The sequence below is a fragment of the Guillardia theta genome (assembly GCF_000315625.1).
Source record: "Guillardia theta CCMP2712 unplaced genomic scaffold GUITHscaffold_70, whole genome shotgun sequence".
Taxonomy (NCBI): Eukaryota; class Cryptophyceae; order Pyrenomonadales; family Geminigeraceae; genus Guillardia; species Guillardia theta.
This window is the reverse complement of record NW_005434604.1, coordinates 244020-265761: the sequence shown is the minus strand read 5'-3', so window position 1 is coordinate 265761 and position 21742 is coordinate 244020. Positions and strand designations below refer to the sequence as shown.

Sequence of the window (21742 nt, the reverse complement as noted above, 5' to 3'; positions counted from 1 at the left end):
ATCACGCAAGATTGCACTCAGTCTCTCAGGTACTCCTTCAGATACATCCAATGATCATGATGAGTAGGCGGAGGCGAGACAAGATGACAGATGTCAGGATTGAAGAGACAAACCTGCATGTGCATCATACGAAGAAGGGAGGGTTGAGAGGAGTAGCGCACTCACTGTTGCAAACATGTTCTGATCCTTGCCAGCAAATCGCCCTCTCTTGATGTAGCTGTCCACCATGTTGTAGAAGAGCCTTCCCCATCGCTGTGAACCGAGTCAGCAAGCGCAACACTTGAAGTCAGACGACAAACTTTGATCGCCTCTGTCCTCCCTCCAAAGATACCACCACCTAACCTGCCGTACAGCGAGGATTAGTGAGTCCACCCTCCATTCCTTTCACAGTCAACAACCCCCACCCCAACTCCCGTCACACGCCACCTGCTCCTCTTTCCGTGCTCTTTCACTTGTTTCTGCTGCTCATCCTGTAGCTGCTACTGCTCTTCCTCTCCCCCTCACCCTCCTGCTCCCCTCAGCTACCTGACAACAGGCGAGTAGTCTGGTCCGAGATTCTCTAGCGACGTCATCTCTTCGGGCGTGAAGGGCTCGATCTGCAACAGCACAATCTGCAAGCAACAGCACCATCAGCTCTCCACTCCTTCCTCACCATCCTCCCCCTCCTTCCTCACTATCGTCTTCCTCCTTCCCTTCATGCTCCTTCCTCTCTCTACCTCCCCTTCCTCCCCCCCCCCTCCTCCTGCCTCTCTCACCTTGTCCTGCGGTATCTTCGACAGCCCTCGGCTGCTCGGCCACCTTCTGTACATCTCCATCTCCTTTCTCTTCCGGAAGATCCCCGCATCCACCCAGAGAAAGGTGTCGGAGCTGCCGCTGCCGTCACGGGTAGCACAGAAACGAGGCGAGGGGACTTGAAGGGGTTCATCTCGATAACGCGGAGAAGGAAAGACGTCTTCTCGTTCCAAACCATATACAGCTCAGGTGAGTGATACTGCAGCAGTGAGTCAGACACGTCAGAGATGATGACACATCATGGTGCACTAGAGATCGCCCGAACGCCACCATCAACCACGCGCGAGAGCGGAGAAAAGGAAGCATTTCACAGACAAGACTTGACCTTCTCGTCGTCCATCTCATAGTGTTGGACGAAGTCATCCTTCCACTTGTACACGAAGAAATCTTGCATCTCTAACATAAGCACCTTGACGTCTGCAAACAGCATCGTCATCGTCATCTCAGATGTCCCTCGCACCCTCACTCTCTCTCTGTAGCCTCAGCTTCTCCAGCAGTCTCCATCCCATCGCGTTCGTGAATACCACTGCAGCACAGACTTCAGCTGACTCCACCACAAGCCCAGCTCCAGACCGATGGGGCTCTCGACGTACTCGAAGAAGTTCATCATCCACTGCTCGTAGACCTCCGCTGCTCGTTTCGATGGCACCTGACAGTCATGCCGCCATCCCACGTCACTCCTCCTTCCCCTCCCCCTCCCAGCCTTCACCGGGTAGTAGGCGGACACAAGGGTGAACGACCTGCCAGCTTCCGACGAGACCTCGGGGCTGCTGCTTCCCGCCGGCTCTTTCTTCTCAGCTGTCTCTAGCGCATCCTCTGCTCTCACCTTGTGCTCGCACTCCTGCCCTTCTCTCGACATCCGCATCCTCATACGGCTCGTGGTTCGCCGCACACAAGGCAGCCAAGCAAGAGCGGACTCGTCCTGCACCTCGTTGTAGTCCGAGCTCTGGAACCATCGCTCTATCCCACTCCTCGTCTTCGGGTTCAAGCTCTCGCTGTGCTGGGCGTTGACTCCGTCCTTGTTCAAGTGCTTCCACATGGCATCCGCCAGGGATTTCGTCTTGTAATGGTGCAACCGTAACAGGTTGCTGGTGAAGTCTCCATCCTCGCTCTCTGTCGGCAGGAGAGAAGAGTCGTCATGCATACGCACTCCTTGCTCGTTCACCGCAAAGTATCCATCCTTGTAGTAATGGTTGTGAACGTCGCACGCTGAGATCCTCTCTCCTTGAGCGATCACCTTATACGCGCATGTGTCTCCGTTGCACTCAGCCTTCGCTCTCCGCTGCGTGTAGCTCTCAATCACAAGCCCCTGTGGCGGACGGATGTGTCCTGACGAGCCGAACAGCGTCCATGGCACCACGACGCCGCCATAGTCTACAAACCTCTCGAGCACCTCCGGAAGAGTCTGAGAGGAGTTGGAAGGGAAGAGGAACTCGTCGACGTCTATGAAGGCCAACCACCTGAGAACGAGAGGATCAGCCGCCTCAAGAGACGCTTGCGAGGTCTTGATCTTACCTTGCTCTCCTAGAGTATCGCTCTACGCAGAGATTGTACGTCGGAATTTGAGGATCCCTCACGTTGACTGCTTGAGCCACTGTAACAAGGCCGCTGGCAACGTACGGCTGCAAGATCTCTTGGAAGCAGAAGTCGCTGGGCCTGTCAAAAAACAAGAAGAAATGCTCGATGCCTGTACAGAGATGAAATGACAACCATTCTGAGAGAAAACGATCCTCATCGCGGAATATCGTGCAGGCAGCAACTTGGAACTCGTATCGGATACTTTCGGAGCTGCATGAATCAGAGTTGCAGGTGTCATCTCGTGTTATCGATGTCTCTTCGTCTACGCCATGTGACCCCGACAGACATGACAACATCGCCAGCATCAGCATGAGCGTCACAGCGGACATTCCTCCCTGCATGCGTATGGCTGACAGCCGTGTCCCCATGAATCCTCCTAGTCGCCTCCTGCCTGATGTTTTTTGCTATAAACTATACATAAAATATGTATGATTCAGTATCTATCACAATTGTTTTCGACTTGAGTAAATTATTCTTGGTAGTCACTGCCATTTTGCTACAGTCATTGAATTGAAGTCCAAATGTTTCTCGGGAAGCGATCCTGCGACCCCGGAGGTGCATCCGATCGGATGGGTGGGTACTGTGCCGCCCCGGACCGTTCAGAATGCCGGGCCGCACAGTGAGGGTCAGCGGATTTTTAATGAGGTTTCACTGCTGCCCGCGGCGGCGCCGCGACCCAATCGTCTAGCCGCTCAGTAATCACAGGGTTGTCGCGGCTGAGCTAGGTTTTAGGAGCTCGGGGGGAGGATGGATCACATGGGCCAGCCGTGCCAGTCAGATAGCGCCGAGTTAACAAAACTCTCCTGTAAACCAAGAGACGTCCTTACGTGGCAGGGCGGTAATGTAGTACGTGGACGAAGAGGAGACCTTCCGAGGCTAGCCGTCCGACCGTCTTGCTGAGGTCTTCTCATGTCTGCCGGGATGCTGGGGTTTCACATCCTAGCATACAGTCTATCTCTCATGTGCTCCTCAATTCTGGTTTCAAGTTTCGTGTGCATTAAACTCGGTCTTGAGCAAAACTGTCTTGTTGCAATTAAGATTGATATCATGTCTGCATCCGAGTCAGCATTACTATAAAGTCAATATTCCGTCAACTGAATCAACTTGCCGCCAGGGGGATACCTGCGGCGGTTTTTACAAATAACTCAGTCAGGAGAGTGCAGCCCGCCTCTGAGTCGCTGTGATCAGACCGTTTGTGAGTGACCGTACAGTGAACCGATCCCACTCAGTGCCAGCCCGGGAGTAAGTTCGGAGTCACCGTCCGTACGGTCCGGGCCGGGCCGCCGCGGCAGTCACCCGGGGCCGGTCAAAGGGGACTGAAACCATCCTTGCTGAGAGGTTTGTGGCTGCCAATTGGCGGGAAGATGCAGGGTGGGAGAAAGAGCGAAATGGCGAAACGAGAAGATAAGAAGAGAAGAGGAAAGGAGAGAAGATAATAGAAGAGCAGAGAAGCACTGGCAACTGCCTGGATTGAAGACGGTCTGACTGATATGGGGGATGAGATGCCATGTTTCTCATGAGGTGCTTCCATTCAGTTTGATTATCGTGCAACCTTACCAAGAGGTTCACCTGGCAGTGACTACTGACGGGAGTCACTGAGCAAGAAGAATCATGGAGGTGGACCTGAATGATCAGTCTGATAGTGCAGAAGATGAAGACTATGACCCGCTCAAAGACCCTTCGGCTGCCGATGACGATGACGATGAAGAAAGCGATTCTTTCGAAGGATTGCGGCATGTTTTGGAAAACTGTAGGTGTCAACGCCCACTACTCTCATCGCTAACACTACTTGCTCTGTAGCCAAGAAAAAGAAGAACTTTTCTAAGAGAGCAATACCATCAGACAGATCCCCGGACTTGATCAGCCGAAGAACCAGAACTCGTTTGCGCCTTCCAGACGAGCTATGGACAGAAGCCGACATGGAGCTAGACAGGTGCGGGACGAGTCAAGAATGTGAGAGGTTGATGAACCCTCAAATGTTAATGCCAGGGCCGAGAAAGCGCTAGATCCTTTGTCGCCATCCAGCGAGAAGGGCGATTTGAATGTGATGCTGTTCGGCTTTGCTCTTTCATAACTTCAAATTGCAGGGCAATGCTTTCACCAATGATGAGTACCGTCGTTTGCTTGCAGTTGCATGGGGACAAGCAGAACCAGAGGATGACGAAGATGAAGACGATGAAGACTTTGTGAGCATAAGCCCTGCCATATCTGTGTGTAATTTGTGTTAACAAGGTACCTGATGTTGAAGGAAATGACGGCAATTTAGAGGACCCAAAACATCCTGTAAGTAACATGGATGATATATTTAGACTGTTCTGATCATAGATTCACTTGCGCAGATCAGTGTCTCTCAGCATGAACTCAATGCATTGCTCGAGGAAGAATCTGCTGTTGCTGCAACAACAGAGCTTGGTGCGTCTAGCGATCCAACTCTAATCGACGACCGGCCGAAGCGCAAGCGGAAGAGAGGGTCCAGAGACAAGGCTACAGATGAAACAGAAGGCAAATCAGAGATGGATTTTTTTTCGAATTCATTGTTTTCCCGAGAACAATTTCTCCAACTGCAATGCCAAATGAGAATATACTTTCAGCTCGCAGCACAACAGTATGTTGTCAATTGCTGCGATACTGAAAATAGAAAATCAAATGCTCAGATTATCAAAGATTTGTAAGTTCATCTTTGGTATGCCTTAGGAATTGTCGATCCTGACTTGTACCTGGGTGCAGGTATGATGGCCTTGCAGAGATGTACAGAGTTTGGGAAGTGACCACTGAAATGGGAAAATTGCAGGATAAGGCAGTCCAACACTTGATTGAATATACGATAGGTAATGAGTTTGAGAGTGAAGTCTGATTGAATTTATTTGCAATAGCACCGAGTACAACTTCGGCGCAGAGCATGCAAATTCGGCAAAATTCGCGATTCAGCTTTTTCAAAATACCTGGAATTCATCTGGTCCCCAAACTTCTACAGGATGTTTCAGAACGATGTAGTGGAGAGAGTAGGAATGATCAAGGTTATGTCAAGCCAGATGGATGACCATTAGTAACCTTTGAGAGATAGGCTCAACCAGAAACATGAATGCATTCGAAACAGCCCAAGACATCTTGAAAATGTTTGATAGGTATGATGGATGCTTTCATGATTTCTCCGTCTTTAGGATCCTGAATTCAAATATCCAGTCACTTCAATCCTGATGTGAAGCTTATGGTCCCAAAAGCGGTTAAGGAGCCTGTCGAACAGCGCGGATTCACAAATGCAGAAACGAGCTTACTTCTCACCGGGCTGAAAAGATACGAAACAGACTGGGAAAAAATACAGAAATGGGTATTGCCAACAAAAGTATATCTTTATTGAATCAATCTGCTGAAGTCTGACTGTACGTAGACTGCAGATGAAATCAAGAAGTGGTTTCGGAAATTGACAAGGAGGGATGAAGCGAACAACGAGATTAAGGAGTGGAAGTTGAATCGTACCAAAGAATTTACTGAACAAGAGAATCATCTGCTCCAAAAGGGAGTGCAATACTATGGAAAGAGATTTGACTTGATATCCGAAAAGGTTTTGTTACTGCAATGAATTTCGTTTCTGACGATTTTTGGTCAGGTGATTCTTAATCGCACTGAAGGCGAGCTACGAAAAGCATATGAAAAGATGTGCAAGAAAGCTTCATCAGCTGCAGCTAAAGCAGACAATCCTGTATTCAATCAAGGCACTACAAAATCCAAGAAAACTCGAAGCAAACCGGAAATCAATGCCTATTTCCAAGCAAGCAGTCCAAACAAAAGAAAATCTGCAAGAAATATCGGAACTGATGATCCAGATATCTTAAAAAGAGGTACAAATGTGCAAGGGAACATTCCCATGCCAGATCAGTACGAACATGAAAACATGTCAAGTAGTGAAGACGACGATGTAGCACAAGATCCGGTATTGCAGAGAAATCGTTCACTGCTCAGCGATTTTCAATGTTCAAACAGCTTTGCAGAGTTTCCTCAACAGTTAGAAAATTCAAACTTAGCTAGTCTCCCACCTTTTGAAGAACACTACAGGACAAGGCTAAGCCTTATAGGGGATCAATCCGCAGAGAATTCTTCTGAAGCTTTTGCGATTCGGCCAGGAGCAATTGATTTGCAAGGCAGCTTGACTGATTTAGTCAAAGAAAGGGGACGAGAAGATGGACATACGTGAATCTGCAATTTACCTGCTTCTCCAAAACGTTGAGGACTGAAGTTTGAGTGAATTGCAGTAATGCATGCTAGACATTCATCCCCAGAGGTGAAAGTGGGGACAATGAGGCAATTTCTGGACTCCTTCAATGGTGTCTTAATCACACAAGACAGTCATAGCAACTAGAAGACCATCTACAACACAATGTTTATTCTTTGGGGCAATGTATTACATGTGTACAGAAGTGTCATTTACAGGTACAGAGTCATACGATGACTCATGCAATGAAAAATTCGAAATCGTGTTGAGTTTTGCTGCGTCAAGCGCCTTCCCGATCCTTGAAAATGATCGCACCTCGGCTGCGAACCAAAAGGAGTCAATCTCAATTCACAGGAGATTCTTGACACCTTTCGTTACATGGGAGCTTGAAGTTACAGCGCAAACATCTCTAGTCGCAGTCTTAGCTTTTTCCTGGTTTGTGGGAGGTGTTGAAGATAAATGCTGTTCAAACTATTAACATGTCAACGCTTTCTCAAGTTGACATCAAACCTCTTTCAAGGCGTAGTGGATGAAGGGGTATTGCTTATAGCTTTGTCTCTTCAAATGTGTAGCAGCAAAATTCTGGAAACAAGCATGCTTGCTTTTGAGCATACTGACAAGTTTTGTCAGAATGGCAATTTTGTGAGATTCGTTCACTTTCTCCAACGCCGATACCGCTATTTCTCTGATCTGCGAATCAGAATGATCCAATTCGTCGACAGCAATCTTTGTCATTCTGTAGTCGTCAGGCTTGAGCTTCTCAAACATTCGGGCAAGAACTTCTCTTTTCTTGTCAAGATCAGCATCCAATTTGAAGTTTTTCAACGAGCGATCAGTGATGTCAAAGTTCTTCGAGAGTAGCATAGCATACAAATCATCCACAGCAGATGCTCCGACACCTGCAGCTTCTGTATCAGCAGAGTCCGGCCTGGTCTGGGCTTCTCTCTTGCTGCTGGAATTGACTTGTGTGGTTGCCTTCATATCAGTGATCTCTTGAGACCAACGCTTGAAGCTTGCAGCCGCCAAGTGTCTGTTGACCTCCCGTGCCTTCCTGTCTGAGCCTCTGAGTGCGTCTACAAGCCTACAAAGGGTCCACTCAAAGCTTTTCAGGTGCCCCAATCGCATTCTCAATATGATCAATCTCTTCAAGAGCTCGTAGAGAATCTCAGAGTCGCATCGCTTGTCTGTGAGAAGTCCGACGGTTACAAGGATCATGTTGCAAAGGTCATCGTCAGTGGCTGACGACAGTATAGACACCAAAAACTTCAAGGAAGGAACATGATTGAGAGGAGCGAGGCTGGCGAGCAAGTTGACGGCACTTCGCAACCACCTGTTGTCTTGCTGCTTCTCTCTGCAAACCCCTAGGACCCGAGTAGTCAGATCCACATCACCTTGAACTACAACTTCTGCCAACACCGAGCTCGCAAACAGAAATAAGGAATCCTCACTCGCAGTCATACGGAGCAGGAGCTCGTAGAGGCGGGTCAGCCTTTCATCGCATTCTGAAGGAGCAGACAGCAAGTCCCAAGCGACTTCTTCCTCTACCCCGTAGGCATGCCCGTTCATGACAGCGACAAATATTGTCTGTGAATACTTTGAGCCACCTCTTACCATCCTCAGGGTCAACCCGTCTATGATACAAATGTTACAGTCCAGTGAAAGTTCCATCCGACTCCAGACCTCCTCGTCCTCCAACTTGATCTCATCGTCCGGTAGCAGGTCAAACTTTCGCCTTAGGAGCATCGTGTCGTCCTGAAGCCGCAGGGCCCATCGCACAACGTCAAGAACACAGTTGTTGCTTCTCGAGTACTGCGGACTGCAGTCCTTGAAAACTTTCTTGTCAACCAGCACGAGTCCTCTACGCGCGTACTCGCGCCGAACCTGACAGAGAGCGTTCAGTCTTAGGTAGAAGTCACTCCGTTCTAGATGTGAGATCAGCAGATCCAGATCGCCTGCCACCTCCTCTGAGAGTTTTTTCAACACAACAACAACATGATCGGGCAAGTGCGAGGAACTCTGAGATAGCTGCCACAATCTCAACTGGTCAAAGGCTGACAGATATCTTGCACACACTTGAACAAGCTCTTCGAATCGGTCTCCCCCAAACTTGCAACCCTCTTTGAGTATCTCTACTACGAACTCCAGCATGAAATCGAGATAGAACGAATGGTTTGATAACCAGGTCACAACGTGCATGATGTTGGCGATGTCGTAACAGCGCAGGCACATCCCAAGAAGGTCTTGAATATACTCCTCACGAAACTCACTTGGATTTCGATCATTCCGCCATATCAAGAGCTCCAGAACTATTGAACGGGTGTACTTGCACCTGCTCTTCACGGAGACCAACCTTAGATCGTCCTCCTTCACTCTCATCATCTTCCACAATGCAAGCATGGTCGACATCTCTGCCGTGAGGATTCTGGTCACTTCAGATGCTTCCGGGTTGTCAAAGACAGAGTTCAAAGTGTCTGCAAGGTTCTTTGATGATAGAGTCTGATCTGCAAACATGGATTGCACAACTCTCTTCAACACAGCTGATTCTTCTTCGTTCTGCACCGCACAGAAGAGACTTGTTATCAAACTAGGATTGTCGCATGTCAACGTGAGGATGTTCTGAAGAGCATTTGAAGCCTTCGATCTAACATGTTCTTCTCTGTCGCCCGTCATCTCCAGCAACCGTCTTGTAGCCTCTTTCTCTACTCCCTCCAATCTTCCTGTCCGCATGAAGATTGTCTCCACTGCCTTGACAGATGCGACCCTGACAGCCGCGTCCTCATCACCCAGCAGCTCCAGCGCCATTGACAGAGCAGAAGAAGCGTCTGCTGAGCCTGCGAGGGAGCGAACGGCATGGAGACGAACGGACCATGCGGGATCGCGAAGGCGCTGCATCAAGAGCGATGAGTCGCCTGTGCTTAACTGTTGGAGCATCTGCCCCCTGCTCATCATGGCGTCTCCCCTCCCTCTCAGCTCTCTTCCTCCTCCTCTCGCGCGTCCCTCCCTCCCCCTCCCCCGACTACTCCGGCATGTTAACTACCAGTGAGCCAAAATTGTTGTCGAAACTTTCCGAAAACGTATCATTTAGCGAAATATTTTCGAAACCATCAAATGAATACTGAGGTGTGCCTGGCGTGTAACTTTTTGAATTTGACCAGCAACCGTGAAGGCAGACTCTTTAACCCGAACTCAGTGAGTTGGAGGGATAAGGGCAAGGCAAGGCAAGAGGAGATTTTATCAAGAAGACGGAATAGATGGTCTCGAAGTTTTCAAATCTCCTGTCAGGTAGTACGTGTCACGAGAAGGCTCAAGAGCAAGGCAGCAGCTGACCTCCAGCAGGGAGGCTCTCGCCCTCTCGAGGATCTCCTTGGCACTCACGGGCCTCGTCTCCAGCATCCGATCTCGAGATCGCTCATTCAGCCGGGGGCTTTCTTCTTTCAACACGTCACCATGGCAAACTTTGACAAGCTTAGGCTCTTGAGCTGACCTGCCAGCTGGCAAGAGGAGCTTGTCAAATACTTGGAGTCGACGCTCCTTCCCAGCGGACTGTCCGCGCTGACTTCCCTGGATCCGAAAGCTCCTCGATGACTGCTGGGGTACTTGCTGAAAGACTCTTCGTCGTACTTGGAGCAGGCAAGGTCAGTCTCTGCAAGCATCGATCGCTCTGACCTTCTGCAAACCACTCGATATCCTCCGATACTGCTCCAACAGCTTATGAGACGCCTGTGCACTAGCATCAGGGACCACATCCGCCCTCTCCCTCCCTCCTCTTCCTTCAGGTCAGCATTCAGGATTTCGATCTGCTTCTTTGCCTCGTCCAGCTCCCTCCTGCTGACATGGTCACGCTCGTCCTCACATTGACCTTTCATCATGGAGGGTCACCTGCTCTGAGCTGCTGACGTCAGGGCTCGCTGCAGTTCAGTCGTGGTCGTCTGATCTGGAGGTCAAGAGGTCTGTCGCAACTGACATCTCTTCGCTCTCACCTGCTGCATGTCTTTCTGGATCTCTATCGACGTGTTCGACTCGTGCTGGTGCACTGCCAGAGCTTTCTCAGCTAGGAGTGCTTTCTTCTGCTCCTCTCATCAGCTCCAGGGACAGCAACTTGACTTCCCAAACCTCCCACATGCTCGCCGTCATCTGAATCGCCTTCACCTCCGTCTGGAGATTCTTCAGCTCCCGCTACGACCATACTTACATCCCCCATCGCAGCCAGCACGTCAGAGCTTTACCTGCACATTCGCCTTCTCACCCTGAGTCCGGCTCAGCTCCTTCTGCAGAGAGGACAAGTCCTCCCATAGGCTCCTCGTCCTGCTCTGCTGCTGCTCTGCTCGTGCGGACCCAGGTGTCAGCCACAAGGACCTCACAGGATCTTAACGAGCGACTACCGATCTCAGCGTCCCTCGCTTTCACCGTATTCTCCCGGATATCCAGCGAATGTCTCAAGTTCGAGATCTCTTCGTTGAGCTTGCTCATCACCGCCTGCGACTCCTCCTGCATCCTGACGCTCTCCTTCCTCTCGGCAAGCAACAGGCTGCGGATCTGACAGGGCGTCAAAGATGCACCACAAGCTCCAGCAGACCTCAGTGAGCTCCTTCTGAAAATCTTCAGCTCCTCGTCCGGCTTCGAAGAGAGCCTGGAGCAGCGTCAACGACAGTCCAACGGTCGAGGCAAGGGGGGACATCGCGGAGCTGCTCCTCGAGCCTGAGTGAACGAGACTGAGAAGACTCGCAGACGGAGCAAGGAGAGAACCTGACGACGAGCTGCCTCTCTTCTCTCAGTTCCAATGACAGGGCTTCGACCTCCTCCTTCGATTTGCTCTCGAGCTCATCGTATCGCACTTTGAGGTCCAGCAGATCTTCGATCTGCCTCTGCAGCTTCCTTCTGAGCTCCTCGGCCTCCTGATCGCATTGCTTCCTCTCCGCCTGCGCTGCCTTCACCTGCTGTGACATCTCCACGTCTTTCCTCGCAATCGTCTCCTTGCACACCAGGATTTCATTCTCAAGCTTTGACATCCTTGACTCGTATCCGTTCAAGGACTTCATTAGCTCAGCCTTCTCGATCGTCAATTGTGCGCTCTCTTCCCGTCTCTGTTGATTTGCAGCCCCGAGCTGCTCCTCCAGCTCTTTGTGTCTGTTCTGATAGTGCTCGGTCATCCAGGAGATTTCTTTTTCCAGGCATGCACACTTGGTCTTTTCGTTCTCAACCTCCCTCACCATCAGCTCACCGCTCCTTGACAGCTTGTCTATCTTGTCGGCGAGTTTCGCTTCTCTGAAGAGCAAACACATGTCAAGGCTGAAGGTGTCTCAAAACTGATCATAGCTCACCTCTCCTCAAGGTCAAATATCCTGCGATCCCGCTTCTCTATAATGCTGGTCTGTTCTGCCATGGAGTGTTCAAGGTTTCGGATCTCACTTGATAGATGAAAGTTGTAGCTCCGCAGCTCTTGCAGCAGTCCGAATGCTTTCTTCAGCCTGGAAACAAGGATCTCGTTCTCCTGCTTTTGGAGGTTGTAAGAATTTGCATAAGAAAACCCATACGGATCCGCTCTGTGAAGCCTGGGCTTGCGATCGTTGTTAGGAGACACAGAACGTCCGCGGCTCGTTGAACGGAGAGAACGAGACTTTGACATCTTTTTCGTGCTTCCTTTGCTGGGCATGGTCGGAGTATCGAAGCCTCTGGCGGACATCAGCAGTGGTCCATCAATGACCTCGCTTTCGACGTTTGAGAGAAAATCATTCCCATTTGCAATTCCAACATGGTCGGGGGACCAAGAGATCATCTTGTTCTCAGCGTTTGGCTTGGATGAACCGCTCAAGCCTGCTATCTCGTTGATTTCGTTGTCGATCCGGCTCATCCTCGCAAAACCCTTCGGATCACTGTTGGGAAAATTCTTCATCCCGATCCTCGAGTCAGCTATGTATTGTGAGTATGGGAGGGCTGGTTTGACCCGATCGTCTTGTCGTTCCTCCTCTTCCTGCTTGCCTCGGTCCTTCTCTCGTCCTCCTTCCCTCCCCTTCTCCTCCCTCATCATAGGCAAATCAACGAAGTTGTCCATGATTTCAGCCCCCCACTCCTCCATGCACCTCACCACCCATCTTTTTGTCCACCTACCCCTGTAAACGCCACCCCAACCACCTAATTTGCACTCATTTCCCCACACCCCTCATATGATTCTTAGCTACTTTACTCAAAGTACCCACACCATGTAGAAGTAGTACCCCCTATTACATCCCATCAAAAATTGACCTTATTTTTCGATCCTTTCCCTCTTTTGTCCTCAAATCGACTGAGCAGCGAATATAACATCTGGGCCAGGGAGGAAGGGAGGGAGGGAGGAAGAGAGGGAGCATACCTAGCTACGAGGCACGAGGATGAAGTTGAGGTCTGCATCAGTGAGAAATAAGTCCTGCGATCTTCCTTGAGAGATTACGAGTGAAGGAGCGGGAAGATGGGTTGCAGGGAATCAAAACCGAATGCTGACGAGGCACCAAAATGGAGCAAGTTTCAAGACGCGACAGGAGAGTGCGTCATCAACCAAGGTATGTCGTCGAATGCCATGACCCTCGATGATACGCTTCTGGTCGCAGAGGAAGAAGAAGCTCATCTGCATGCCTGGAAAGATCCCAAGACTCGAAACCGAGTAGAGACCCAAATGCCTGAGGAGTATGCGGACACAACATATGAGAGGATCCTGGAGAACTTAGAGAACTATGCCGCTCTTAAGAAACAGAAAGCTGCGAATGATAGTCGATCTGCTGTCTCAGCTGAGCATGGGAAACCAGAAGGGAACCGGGAGGATGAAACATCAGCCTCCTCGAGGTTGAAGAAGCTCGAACTAGCGCAAGCTCAGAAGAAGAAGCAAGAGCTTCTCGAGTTGGAGCCTGGTGTCTGGAAGCGCTATGCACTGGAATCTCGCTATCAACAAGGAGAAGACCTGCTGCTGCAAGCCCAGGGAGAGGAGTCAGCAGAACGAGGAAGGTATGGTCTTTTCTTGTTCAACGATCGAGGTTTTGACGTATTCCTTACTCGCAGTACCAAAAGGCTGGCAGAGCTGAAACATGCAGTCGCGCTGCTGTATGACTACAGGAGCAATCTTGACGTGACCGGGCAGCAGCAGTTCCTCTCATATGTTTCCTACAAGCATGCCAAAGAAGCCCTAGGCGTTTGGAAGGAGGTAGAGGATTTGGTGAAGGAAGATCAAAACATGGCTCGCATGGTTCAGATCTTGAAGTCTGAGACTATGTTGCTTATGGGCAAGAGCCTGTGTAACTTTGCTCTTGACGGAGACGGTGACAAATCGAGGCATGACTTGTCAGCTAAAGAAGCCTTCCACAAGGCCAAGGAGATTCTCGAGGAGGTGCTGGAGAAGATTCAGACGCGTTGGAGGCTCAATGATTGTATATGCAGGTAGAAACAATTCGACGTGGGCAGGATGCTGCCCTTGCAGAGACAGTGATGGCGTTAGGGTATCTCAGCTACTGTCAAGCAGGCGCAGCAAGCAATGCAGGGCCAAGATGTGAGAAAAGATAAGAAGGTTCGCAGTCGTCTCCGCTAAGATCTTTCCCAGGCTCTCTTCACTTGTCAGAAAAGGAGATCGAGTGTTTATACAACTCAGCTCTCCATTATTACAAGGAAGCGCTGGAGCTCTACGTGAAATGCTATGGCAAGGTTGGTTGCTGTCCTGTGGTCTGTTGCCTTGAATTTTGAATTTGGAGGTCGATGGCAGGACCACAATGACTCGATCCGAATGATCTGCAACATTGCACTTGTTCACAAGGCAAAGGGACTTGTTTTCAAGAGACTTGATGAGCTGGAAAAGGTTTCTTTCCAGCTCTGTTGCTGATTGAGGAGGGAAAAATGAATTCTCGGGGCAGGCGGAGATATGTTACAAGGAAGCTCTTTCTTGTCAGGTAGACCGACTTTTGTTCTTTGTCCTACTTTCTTCTGACTTGGCTCTCGAAGGGATCGGATACTGACAGTCATTTGAGAGCCAAGAAGATCAAGATGGTTTGCAGTGTGTTCTACTTGAGTTTTCTCTCTCGTGACTCGTACGAAGGACCTGGCAGAAATTGAAGTGCTGAAGGAAAATAATATGGTATGAAACGAACTCCTCCTCCTCCTCCTCCTCCTCCTCCTCCTCCTCCTCCTCCTCCTCCTCCTCTTTTGACTCATTGACGTTCACAGGTGATGCCGGAGATTGTGAGCCAGGAGGACGAGGCGAGCCAGAAGAGGAGGGAGGAGGTGACTTGACCTGTCCTCACATGTGCAGCTGAGCGTTCTCATGTGTAGGAAGCCTCAGCCTTGATGGAAGAGTTCCTGGGTAACACAAATTTCACTTTTTAATGCCATTACTTCAAATGTTCAGTGTCTATTATTTCAATCTTGACTGGGCAACACTGACATCGGCATACTTCCAGCCGCCCGACGAGCTGAAATCCAGCAGCATTCGAGCGGAACGAGGGGAGGAAATAAAACTCCAAGTTGAGAGGGTAATGTGACATGTTCCGTCCCCTCTTTTGCACTGATAAGATTGGCAGTCATCTTGCCGGCAGTAGATGGCAGATATCTCTACGTGCAGAGGGGGCCGAAGGGAAGAAGGAGGAAGCAGAGGATGGAAGGAGGACAAGAAGAGGATGACATGGCATCTCAAACAAGTCTTCGCTCCTTGACACGATGACGCCGAGTGTCAAACAGTTGCACAATTCTTGTATGCTTTTCTATGAAAGACAAGGTCAAATCGAAAGGAATTCTCCGGCCATGCAATACCTTGCGAACCTCCGGTGTAGGTGTTGAACAATCTAGAATCAAGATTTCTCGAAGATGATTTGAATAATTGCAAGGGATCTGGACGAGAAACTTTGTGTCTAATCCCTTCAGTTTGATGTCGACGGATGCAGATATCGTCAGAAAAAATTCGTTTTTCCAGCTCATCTTCAGCCCACGGGTCAAAAGACTTCAGTGCAAGGGAAATGCAAACCTCCGTCAAACGACAACAATAGAGGACTGGTTATGGTGTCCTAGAGGAAACATTCAGAGTTGAAAGGGGTGGAAAAGATGAATTCGCAACCAGCAGTTCATGAACAGAGCCGCTTGTTCTCGATCTGTACAAGTCTCCTGGTGTTGACAAGCATCTCAATGCTGTGCTTTGGTCACTTGTTTCTTTCTGAATTTCTGGAGGTGTTTTGAAACATGAAAGATGCTCGACTAACACGTATTCAGCACGCCAGATTGAAAGTTGACTGTACAAACGTACCATTTAGGATGACAAAAGTCGCCTCTGACGAAGGCTTAGGGCTATCAAAAAGTTCAGGGTTGCGCTGATCTGATCCCTCAAGAGCTGCATGCCGATCTTGTTCTGATTTCTCACTGTGAGCGACTTTAGGCGCCTGAGTGAGTATCAGTGACTAGGTTGAGGAATCGCATGGTAGGTTACAGAATCTTTAGGGGATGATTTCTGTATCGAGGGAGAGACTTGTTGCATCAGCAACTTCATGGATTCGTTGAAGTCTTCATAGTTGGACTGCAATTCATCTTTTGAAATGTTGACCTTCTTTGCATCCCAACCCCGTCAGAGCGATGATTGTCAGAAAGTGCAGGCAGTCACCTTCAGGTTCGATGCAGTTTCAACGTAATGATCCTTCGGAGACAGATTGACGGATTTTGTTTCACTCCCGTGTTGCTCGATCCTTTTCTGCTTGCGCAAATTAAATGCAGCTTCAAACGGTTTGCCAAGCTACCTTGAGGGCGAGGATTTGATCTTTCATGGTGTTGTTCTCATCTAAGAGGCTTCGACAGACTCCCACAAGCTGTCGGACTGTACTCTCAAGTGACTCGACTCGATGCCGCATGTCCAGGAGGAGATCGACACAAAGTGTCTCATTGCTGTTCACGAATGACGGCGGCGAGCGAGCAGGGGGCTGGAATCGGACGTTGGGATCTACGTATCGTTTGACAAGCCGTTCTTGTCCCGGAGACAGAAAGGTCTGACTCGGAATCACCTCCTCACGAGCTTGAGGCTTCTCCCTAGCAGGATGAGGATGACGAGGATTCTCCTCTTTATGGCTGTACAAGGGAGAAGTGAACTCTGTTCTTCTACCATACATCGACATCGACGTCACCCTAATGGTTCTTAGAAGTCAGTACTGTTCGTGCTCGTCCCTTTCTCATCGCTCTCCCTCGATTCCTCCGGCTCCTTGTCCATCGATTGCTTCTCCATTTTGTCGCAGATGTCGGTATCGATCTCAATGGTCTTGACCCGTCTAGATGACTGCAAAAGGACCCCGTACAATCCTAATGACGTTTTTTTTCGTCGGAGTTTTGGATCCGAGATGGGGGGTCCTTTTTACAGTGGATAGGGGGGTCGTAAAAGCATCCGAAACCATCGATATGGTGGGGTATTCGAGGTCAAAATGGGGGGTGGATCTTTTTTCTTTTTTTGCTCCGACCCCTACTAATGGCCGGTCCGGGGCCCGGCCGACCGGGCCGGCCGCAGCCAAGTGCCATTTAAACTTTACTCAAAGTTAAGTTAAAAATCAGTACGAGCCAGGACAAGACAATTGGCACTCAGAAGAAAAAAGTCAAAAATGCGTGAAATGACATGAAACTATTGTAAAAATTGTATGCGCCTCTTTCTAGCAGCTGACTGGGAGACTACCTATGTCGATATGCTGTTGTCCTCTCCATCCCCCCACACCTGACGTGTCCTCGTGTCTGAAATCGCTCTGATCAACTGCAATGGTTCAGGTGCGCTGTGGATGGATGGCAGCTCGAACCCTGCTGTTGTCTCCCGTCGCTATCCTGCTCGCCCTGCAGTCTCTTCAACTCGTGGATTCTTCTTGTCAGTGCTCCCTCTCCTCCAAGATACCGACAACGGTCCTGAAGACGTGCGATGTTCGCAGAGGAGTCTGTCCGTATGAGTTTTCAGGTTGCGGAGCCCAAACGGGTTTGTACGAAAAGACAAGCAAATTTGCTGGCGGGTGAGAAGAGTATGACTTTGTCTCCCTAGCTGACTCAGAGTTCTCCTTGCAGCTTCCCCATCAGTGTATGTGCGATTGCCGAGGGATCTACATGCCAAGGGGAGACTAAACTTCTCAAAGGAGTGCAATGGGTAGGGCAAGAAGTGAACTTGTTTCCTGGTTGAATGATGGTTGTCGAAAGATGCCATGCTCAGGCATGTCGAACTGCAACGCGACCAAGGGGAAGCTGGCAGGCATTCCTTTCTCTATCAGCACGCTCGTGAGGCCACAAAGACTTGTTTGTTCATGTTCTTGATGGAGAACTCCAGTCTACCAACCCCTACCGTTGTACTACTTGCGATCGAACCCATCAAATCGGGGCAGACTGGACGGATTGCTGCAGGAAGTGCACAACTCTTTCGTCGACGTGTACCAGCTGGGACTTTCAAATCAGCACTGCGACCTGCCGCTTATTCTCTTCGACTGGACCAGCACAGGTGGAAAACAAGGAGCGATTGTTGAGCTGAAGCTTCTAACGCTTAGAAATGCACAATAGATGGTAGATGATTTCATTACGGGGTACCAAGGGTCCGATGAGAAGCCCCTGGACTGCTGGCTTCGTTCCAAGGAGGGTCCGTGCGTCAACAACGTTGGGAAGGTGATGCTTGTTCCTTGGTATTTCATGTGTTGCTGATGAAGTCTTGTAGATCATGAGCGTGGCGATCGGTTTGTTGATCGCAGGAATCTGTTCTCATGTGGTATTTGCAATCTATACAGTTCACTTGTGGATCAAGTATGTGGAGATTCCGATCAGGTTTTGTTCCATGAAATGTTTGCAGCTCCATCCTTTTGAAACAACTCTTGCTCAGTGTTGTCTCTCAGAGTGTTTCAGAGTTCGAGAAGAAGGGGACATTTTCCTCGGAGATTCGCATAGTCCGCAATTATCAGGCTGAGATCAGCTGGTACTTCAGACTAGAGGAGTACAGGTGATACTTGAAACGAGAGGGGAGGGAGGAGCCCTTAGTTGTTTCGGTGCAGGGCAATCGTCACAAGGAACGACTCTGCTTTTCTTGACGGGGAGCGAGTAAGCTATCTGCGTCTTGCTCTTTCTCTTACGGCTTCGCGGCAGATCTACGTGCAGATTGCTCGACCTCAATTGTGAGTTGCTGGAGTTGTCATGATGATGTGTGAGGGAGAAGGTGGCAGGTTCAAGCTCATGACCTCAAGGAGGGAGTACATCTCAGCAATAGTCTCCCTAAGCCTACTGGCATCAGCCGGCTGCTTCTTTACCGAAGGTATACAGGGGGAATTGGGGGGACGAGCAGAGCGTCGAGCAGCACGAGGAGCAGCGGGAAGTGACGGCTGCTGCAGGTATCCAGGGCCTGGGAAAGAACGGCGGGGAATTTCTCCTGGCGCTCACAGTAGCAGAAAGTACACAAGGCTCCTCCCCCATAAAGATAACCAGCACGGACCTCACGAGCGCCGCCGTTCGAGCTGGGTTCATGCTGGTGCTGCCGCGAGCTGGATTTCAACTGCAGGCTGACAGCGAGCAGGCGGGAGGAGTTATCCTCTTCCTCATCGTCATCGTGAGCTACTTCTGCACGAATCCTTTCTGGCTGCATTTCATCCGACTTTTATTTGTGAGCTACTTCCCTCTGCCCTCCTCTTTCCTCATCCTGTCGCAGCTGCGCAACCACACAGAACATGTTCTGCGACGTCAAAACGAGACCAAGCCTCCCAAGGATGATGAGGACAACTGCCGGTGACCTTCCGCCTTCAAAATCTCTCCATTGACTCTTTCCACAAGGCCAAAACCTCCGATCCGTACTAGCGTGGGTACGAAAGTGTAGTGATGTGACGTGCTGAAGAAATACAGTATGCTGTACTAGTGTAACACTGCCGTCCTCAGAGCTTCTCGATGAAATGTGATGCATCCCTTCCTGGGAGGTAACTGCAACCTCGTCAGGCTCTGCCACACATGAGGGTTCGAGATCACTTTGTCGACGGGACATTCGACGTGTCCACCGACTGTTCTTGGTTCAACAACCTGTCGCACGAGGTCAGAGGGCTGCAAGTCGGCGTTCTTGTTTCCCACCCGCTCCGCTCGAGAGAAGCGGCTTGACCGAAGCCTGTGCAAACAAGTAATGAGGTGAGGGGGGAGAGTGGGGGGGGAAAGTGAGTGAGTGAGTGAGTGAGTGAGTGAGTGAGTGAGAGGAGGGAGGGAGGGAGGGAGGGAGGGAGGGAGGGAGGGAGGGAGGAAGGGAGGGAGTGGAGAGAGGGAGGGAGGGAGGGAGGGAGGGAGGGAGGAAGGGAGGGAGTGAGAGAGGGAGGGAGGGAGGGAGTGAGTGAGAGAGGGAGGGAGTGAGTGAGAGAGGGAGTGAGTGAGTGAGTGAGTGAGAGAGGGAGGGAGGGAGTCAGGGAGGAAGGGAGTCACACCTGCCAAGACTGCAGTCTCTCCTCCGATCATCAGCGCCTCGTGCAGCGACCAAATGCACCAGATAAAATAACCCCAGAGCCCCACATCAAAGATCATGTTCATGCAGTCACCGAACGACCAGCGGGTTGTCATGCAGAAAGCTGAGCAGGCCAAAGTTAGGGCGGGAAGGAAAAGAAGCAGAGGGAACAGTTTACAGAACAGCAACAGGTGTCATGGAGCATTGGTGCATGAGAAGTGTAAAGGACGCAAGCATGATCACAAGGTGAGAAATTGAATGTACAGCCACGAGAGAACTTGGCAGTTTAAGTGAGGGGAAGCAGTAAAGTAGCGATGAATGCACGAGACAGCGAGGCAGAGCAAGAAAGCATCCAAGGAGGAATGCAAAAAAACAGTTAGACAGAGACCGGCCAGGCTGAAGGACAGGGCCCATATCTGATACAAGTAGTAATATCTTATCCCATCTGCAGCGAACACCGGTTATCTGCCCTCTGGCACGAACATGTCGCTTACCAGGCTCCGACTTGTGTATGCTTGTAAGACATTTCAGAGCAAAGAAGAACTCGGCACCGTAGAACGCTCCTGATGTTTTCAGACACATCAGCACCCGAATGGTGCAGGAACGACGATTTCAGACCTATCAGGATCAAGGCCGGAGCTCCATACCTATCCATTCCCAAATGAATATCTCACTAGAAACAAGTTCAAATTGATTACATCATAGAAGCCATGAACAATCTCTTCGACGCGGTATAATAATGCGCTTTCAAGAACTGCAAACGTGGAGGGTCAATCATGAGTGAGGTTGACGGTAGAGCACACCTGTTCTTCGTCAATGAATGCCATCACCTGCAGAACAAGTATGACATCAGTTTGAGTTTGAGGGAAAGAGGGAGTGCGTGATAGGGGGCACAGGGGGAAGGGAGGGATGGGGAGGTAGGTAGGGAGGGAGGGAGGGAGGGAGGGAGGTAGGGAGGTAGGGAGGGGGAGGAGATATTTTCACCAGAAGTGCTATAAGAACAAACATGAGCATTGCCGACATCATCTGGGCGTAACAGATGCACATAACTCCCTGCAAGTCTCATAACGCTGCCGGCCGACCGAGAATGCGCCGACGCATACCTGCTTGAGAAAGATGCACCCGAAGAAACTGTTTGCTCGTGGGAATCCACTCTGATTGTTGGGCCCGGAGCTAGAGGACAGCCGTCAGTCGCGTATGCCTCCCATGGTGCTAGAAGTACCATGACTCCGCGGGTGGGCGCATCTTCACGTCCAGTCAAAGTCCCTCAGAGCAAGGCCCACCAACGAATAGAGTGAGGTTTCTGCAAGAGAAGCATGGAGTCAAGTTAGCCAGAGACAGGAAAACTATAAGGAGCATCGCTTACGCTTAGAGGTACTGCAACATAATTGATCATGAGGCCTGTGAAGACTACAAGCGTAGAGAATACGCTATCATTGCCATCGTTCTGTTGCGGAGCATTCCTCACTCTTACTATCTCGTATCATTCTGATTTCCTTCGTGTTTGCCATACCACCTTACATGGGCCACTAGTCGCTTATCCCCACAGCTCTGACTTCCCAAGACAAAAATTGCATTTCCGATTTTCCTAGACATCAATCACTCATGTGTACATCATTATCTCAAGCACACACCTTCATCTAACCTCTCCTCACAACCTGAACTCCCTTTAGTCAATCATCTCCTCTCCTCTCCTCTCCTCTCCTTCCTCTCGCTTCAATATCCCTTTCGCTCCGACCATGCCGCTCTGACTCATT

The 21742-nt window shown here is 50.1% G+C and overlaps 5 protein-coding genes across 5 annotated transcripts; 2 read left to right on the top strand and 3 right to left on the bottom strand.

The window, feature by feature from the left end:
* Positions 1 to 17: 17 nt before the first annotated feature.
* On the bottom strand, positions 18 to 2711 carry GUITHDRAFT_113838 (hypothetical protein; the record flags this gene model as incomplete). Its single annotated transcript, XM_005827023.1, has 11 exons — positions 18 to 113; positions 166 to 252; positions 531 to 611; positions 756 to 801; positions 849 to 991; positions 1118 to 1209; positions 1259 to 1318; positions 1366 to 1441; positions 1502 to 2252; positions 2308 to 2448; positions 2503 to 2711. 11 exons carry the CDS (start codon positions 2709 to 2711, stop codon positions 18 to 20), a joined length of 1782 nt encoding a protein of 593 aa, XP_005827080.1.
* A 1033-nt stretch (positions 2712 to 3744) lies between these two features.
* Positions 3745 to 4814, top strand: GUITHDRAFT_154239 (hypothetical protein; the record flags this gene model as incomplete). Its single annotated transcript, XM_005827022.1, has 7 exons — positions 3745 to 3891; positions 3947 to 4120; positions 4171 to 4303; positions 4360 to 4414; positions 4458 to 4556; positions 4603 to 4653; positions 4710 to 4814. Coding segments are annotated over exons 2-6 (460 nt in total), but the record flags the coding sequence as incomplete, so codon positions are not given.
* An 8211-nt stretch (positions 4815 to 13025) lies between these two features.
* On the top strand, positions 13026 to 14977 carry GUITHDRAFT_113835 (hypothetical protein; the record flags this gene model as incomplete). Its single annotated transcript, XM_005827021.1, has 10 exons — positions 13026 to 13934; positions 13985 to 14093; positions 14145 to 14245; positions 14304 to 14396; positions 14452 to 14487; positions 14540 to 14584; positions 14634 to 14672; positions 14762 to 14818; positions 14867 to 14897; positions 14943 to 14977. The coding sequence occupies 10 exons, from the start codon at positions 13026 to 13028 to the stop codon at positions 14975 to 14977; spliced, it is 1455 nt and encodes a 484-aa protein (XP_005827078.1).
* An 856-nt stretch (positions 14978 to 15833) lies between these two features.
* GUITHDRAFT_113834 (hypothetical protein) lies at positions 15834 to 16793 on the bottom strand (the record flags this gene model as incomplete). The annotated part of the gene is made up of 5 exons (XM_005827020.1): positions 15834 to 15953; positions 16011 to 16127; positions 16182 to 16268; positions 16315 to 16391; positions 16721 to 16793. The coding sequence occupies 5 exons, from the start codon at positions 16791 to 16793 to the stop codon at positions 15834 to 15836; spliced, it is 474 nt and encodes a 157-aa protein (XP_005827077.1).
* A 2357-nt stretch (positions 16794 to 19150) lies between these two features.
* On the bottom strand, positions 19151 to 21290 carry GUITHDRAFT_154238 (hypothetical protein; the record flags this gene model as incomplete). Its single annotated transcript, XM_005827019.1, has 12 exons — positions 21208 to 21290; positions 21089 to 21158; positions 20970 to 21038; positions 20789 to 20815; positions 20684 to 20739; positions 20604 to 20632; positions 20480 to 20548; positions 20374 to 20430; positions 19969 to 20109; positions 19628 to 19661; positions 19529 to 19579; positions 19151 to 19483 (listed from the first exon to the last, which is right to left on the bottom strand). Coding segments are annotated over exons 1-9 (434 nt in total), but the record flags the coding sequence as incomplete, so codon positions are not given.
* Between the last annotated feature and the right edge of the window lie 452 nt (positions 21291 to 21742).